At 50.4% G+C, this 4699-nt stretch overlaps 1 protein-coding gene across 1 annotated transcript; it reads left to right on the forward strand.

Annotated features, from left to right (window-relative positions):
• Positions 1–1311: 1311 nt before the first annotated feature.
• On the forward strand, positions 1312–4290 carry LOC129012993 (protein S100-A7). The gene is made up of 3 exons (XM_054449236.1): positions 1312–1413; positions 3018–3175; positions 4064–4290. The coding sequence occupies exons 2-3, from the start codon at positions 3035–3037 to the stop codon at positions 4226–4228; spliced, it is 306 nt and encodes a 101-aa protein (XP_054305211.1). The 5' UTR covers positions 1312–1413; positions 3018–3034; the 3' UTR covers positions 4229–4290.
• The last annotated feature ends 409 nt before the right edge of the window (positions 4291–4699 follow it).

Below are 4699 nucleotides of genomic sequence, written 5' to 3' on the forward strand. Positions count from 1 at the left end.
TGATTTCATTCTTTTTTTATAGCTGAGTAGTATTCCACTCTGTGTGTGTGTGTGTGTGTGTGTGTGTATCTTTTGCCATTAAAAGTAATATTGCCATCATATGGGGAACTGGGAGAGGGAGAAACAGGTCCCCCTGGTTACACAGGTACTGATGAGAAGGAAGTTGAAGAAAGATGATGGGTGGAGAAAATACGTCCCACCTAGGGAGACATCATATCAGCTCTATGGAGCCTCAGAGTGCTTAAGGGGCTGGCACTAAATGAACCCGGAACTCTCTTGCACTCTAAAAGGAACATTGTAAGGGGGTAGCAGAAAAAGCCCATTTCAGGGATTCATCATCTCCCTTTCATCACCATGCCCCGGGGATTCCCATGCCTTCCCAACCCTCTTGCCCCTACCTGGGTCAGCCTTTCCATAGCAGGTTAGGGCACATTATAGCCAAGGGCACAACTCCCAACTCCTACACAGGCTGTTTTGCATAGGAGAAGGAAAAACACTGAAGACTTTCTGGGAAGTTAGTGCCATGGGGCAGGAAAGAACTTTTCCCACTCCCTGCCTCCAGGCTCATTCCTTGGGGGGGTCACTCCACCACTCAACCTAGATAGTGAGGCCCCTGACCCCAATCCCCCCATCTAAATCCAGGGCTTCTGTGAGGGGCTGACCAATGGTTAGCAATGAAGTAACCCTGCTTCCCTCCCTGGACTTTGAGTTCCCACAGGGCAGACCCTGATGCGACCCAAGACCTATAGCACAAGGGATAAGAGTAAGGATTTGATTCAGGCTTTTCTTTGTTCATGATGATTTGTTGTGTTTACTAGCTGAGTAAACTTGGGAATGTCTCAACTTCTCCTTTCCTAAAATAGAGATTGCAGCACCTGCCTCTTAGGACTATGAGGGGAGGGTTGAGGAGGATGCAGGAGCAGCAGGTATCTTGATATCTAGACATTAAAATGCTCACTAAGCAGTGGGGGTCACAGAACAGGCTGTCACAACAAATGTGTGGAAGGACTGGGAGAGGGAACAAACAAGACCATGCTGCCTTCGGGAGTCTGAAACTCCATCCTCTTTGGGTCCTGAGGCCCAGTGCTCTTTTGTCCCATTTCCTGACCTGCTACTACACATGTACCGCTGCCTTACCCTCAAATCAAGGTTGAGCCAGAGAAGACTCCAGGTGAGGTCTCTGGGGTGGGGTGGGACCTGGTGACCTGGGACCCTGGCCAGAAATCCTGAGCACAGCCTCCTGGGTGTGTCCCACCCACCTGATGTGGGGCAAGGCTCCAAGAAACAGATGACAGAGGTGCCCCAGGCCTCCCAGCCTCTGGAAAGAGCCAGGTTGAGCCTTATAAAGGACTGCTCTTTGTCCAAACACACACATCTCGCTCATCCTTCTCTTCGTGACGCTTCCCAGCTCTGGTAAGTCTCACCTACCTCTTTACGTTTTCTAGAAGTGCCCAGTGCCTGGCCTGCCATGCTGCCTGTAGGAAGGGAAAGGGCTGTGGACAAAGACACAGGAGCCTGGGTCTAGGCCAGCTCTGCCACTAGCTGGGCTGTGTGACCTTCACTTGACCCCAAAAGCCCACATCTATACAACCAGGTGGCTGAACCAGACCTGTCCATTGCTCCTTTGGGATCTCCTGAGACAACAACTGTGGAAATGTCCCCAATGGGACCTGAGTACAGGACCCTTCCTGTCTTCTTCCTCCCTGGATTCATCCTTCTGTTGGGGTCCCGGTTGCTAAATTCCCTCCCCAGCTCTGGCTCCACAGAGGGTGGAGGGCTAACAGTCCCATGTGAATGCTTTGGAGGCTCTCCAAACCCCCAGGCCTGGGACCCTGACACAGCATAGCCCTGGCCAGATGGCTTGCCCTTACCTGGGTAAGGTATTGAGAAACCAAAGCTCTCTCACTCCCTATCACAACCTGCAAATTTTCAGTAACCCTCTGGGCACAGGGCTTGGCCTCTGGCCTTGGCTTCAGAATCAAAAAATCTTTGGGTGGCTCCTCTTAGTCAGTTGCCGGCATGGAGCTTTCTCCTGCATTGAGAGGTGTTGGGGGTTTATTGTCAGACGCTCATATGAGTTAGCCAAGGTCCTTTTCTGGTTCTTTGGAAAGTGTGGGAAGTGAGAGCTGCACTGTCCTATTTTTCAGGCTTGGGGTGCAGGCCAGCTCAGACCGACTACTGGCTGGAAGATCTGCTTTGGGAAGTCAGACATTTTTATTTAAACAGTCAAGCCTTGGTGATTCAGAGGGTGCAGATAATTCCCAAGAGCAGACATGAAGCGACTCCCACCTCACTCCCACCCCATCCAGCAGCTTAAGAACCAGGGAGTTATTTCTGTTCCTTGTAACAGAGGCCATTCCTGTTTCTCATTCCCAAGGGAATGTAGGAAGGTCCCCTTGTACTCGGGAGAGGGCTGTGTTTCCTGCTCACACTCACGTCCATGCTCACATGTGCACCTGGAGCCTGCACGCACCATTTCATGCAGGGCTTGTACTTGAGTCAAGGTGGGGCCCACGGTGTCTGGTTCCTGAAGCAGCCCAGGAGGGTCAGACACCAGATCACCAAGGCCATTGTCCTGCCCTCATGACTCTCACCCTGACTGTGAAGCTGGAGGAGATGGATTTGGTGCTGTTTTAAGAGTGGGGTCTGCCATGTGCTGGCTGAGGCTGGGTGGTCCCAGCTTAGTTCTTCCATGTGTTGCTGGCCCCTGATTCTCCCTGCTTCTTGTTCTCTGAAGCACTGCCCAGAGCTGGACTTCAGCCATTCACCTGCATCTCCTCTTGGCCCTGGCCAGGATGAGCCAGGTCTCAGACTTGGTGCTACCCTCTCATTTTTGAGCAACTTATTCCATCACATTAAAAAAAATTGAGTTTTTTTAAAAACCTCAATTCAAACCTCCATTAAAAAAAAAACCTTATCCGTGTTTTTACTCTGACCTCAGCCCTCCTTCCAACATTCCCAAATAGAGACCCTAACTTAAATGAAGGGAAAAAAATGATTGTCTTTATTTCCTGAAGGCTTTTTGAAAGCAAAGATGAGCAGCACTCAAGCTGAGACGTCCATAATAGGCATGATCGACATGTTTCACAAATACACCAGACGTGATGACAAGATTGACAAGCCAAGCCTGCTGACGATGATGAAGGAGAACTTCCCCAACTTCCTTAGTGCCTGTGTGAGTCGGAGTCTAGCTTCTCAATGTTGGAGGACACATTTTGCTATGTGGCCTTGGACAGATCACCCTCACCCTCTGTTCTCATTTGCAAATAGGGCTTTATTGCTTGGATCATATGTGAATCTGAGGATGGTAGGCGAAAAAGTATGAAAATGGGAAAGAGTTATACAGATATAAAGGAGGTTATTAGATGGTCAGCAAAGTGTGTAGCTTGAGGACAGTGCACAGTCCCCTCCCAGCGCTCACTCTCCCTCTCTCTGTGAGACTGAAACTCACATGCTCAGGTCCTGCTTCCCAAAGACCCCACATCAACATCCCTGAGATTACTGGGAAAACACTAGAAGTTCCATTGCTAGTAGAAATCAATAGCCTTCTTTGCAATAAACAAGACTCATTAGCAAATCTGAAAAATATTGTGGGCTACTAGGTATCAAAGGGTCTAGATGACCAACAGCAGGGAACCCAGAAGATGAGTTTGGTGGAAAAGGAGAAGAAATGAGAGGAGGCCAGAGAAAGAAGAGAACAAAGTGCGAGAGCCAATTTTGAGGCCCTGGGGTAGAACTAAGGTAGGCAGTGCCCTTAAAGGCTGGGGACAGGCAAGAGTGAGGCTGGGGCAGGGGACTTCTCACCCCAAGGTCACTTAACAGAGTGCCTTGGGACAGGACCTGCCTCACATCCTGAGGTGTGAGACAAAAAGTCTCTCTAGAGAACTCCAGTGATAACACTCACGTCCTCACCCTAACTTCACCCACTCACCCTGTACTCTCAGCCCTACCACCACACCTGTGCAGATCTAGGCACTGGTCTCTCTGCCTCCTCCTCTCCCCTCCCAGTCCAAAACTTGTTTGTGATTGAATTTTTCTTGTTTGTACGTTTTTCTCTTCACAGGACAAAAAGGGCATACATTACCTGGCCACTGTCTTTGAGAAAAAGGACAAGAATGAGGATAAGAAGATTGATTTTTCTGAGTTTCTGTCCTTGCTGGGAGACATAGCCACAGACTACCACAAGCAGAGCCATGGAGCGGCGCCCTGTTCCGGGGGAAGACAGTGACCTAGCCCCACCAAGGGGCCTCCAGAGACCCCAGGAACAATAAAGTGTCTCTTCCCATCAGACACTTGCCTTATTTCCTTCTCTTTGGTGACCTACATTGTCAAAACTACCAATTCCAGGTTAACTTTGTTGGAGAATTTCCCCCACCCCCATCCAGTGGGTCACCCAGGAGTAATGTCCCTCCAGCAACGTTCCCCCTGTGGCCTCCTGCAGAGCTGAGCTCCCTCTCACACAGGTCCTGGTGTCCGCCTCTGCCCCACTCCCTAAATGCAGCCACCATGGCAGGTTCCAGGTGGAAGTCAGTGGAAAGCCCCTGCCAGATCACAGCAATGCTCCTCCTTGTCAAGGCATGGACCACGGTCATTCAGACACATTCAGATACTGCACTGAGAAGGAGCTGGCATCACTCAGTGTGCTCCTGCCCTCCCGCTCCTGCCCCAGCTGTTCTCCAGGGCTTGGGGAAACAGAAAC

The sequence above is a fragment of the Pongo pygmaeus genome, chromosome 1, assembly GCF_028885625.2.
Source record: "Pongo pygmaeus isolate AG05252 chromosome 1, NHGRI_mPonPyg2-v2.0_pri, whole genome shotgun sequence".
In the NCBI taxonomy this organism is placed as follows: domain Eukaryota; kingdom Metazoa; phylum Chordata; class Mammalia; order Primates; family Hominidae; genus Pongo; species Pongo pygmaeus.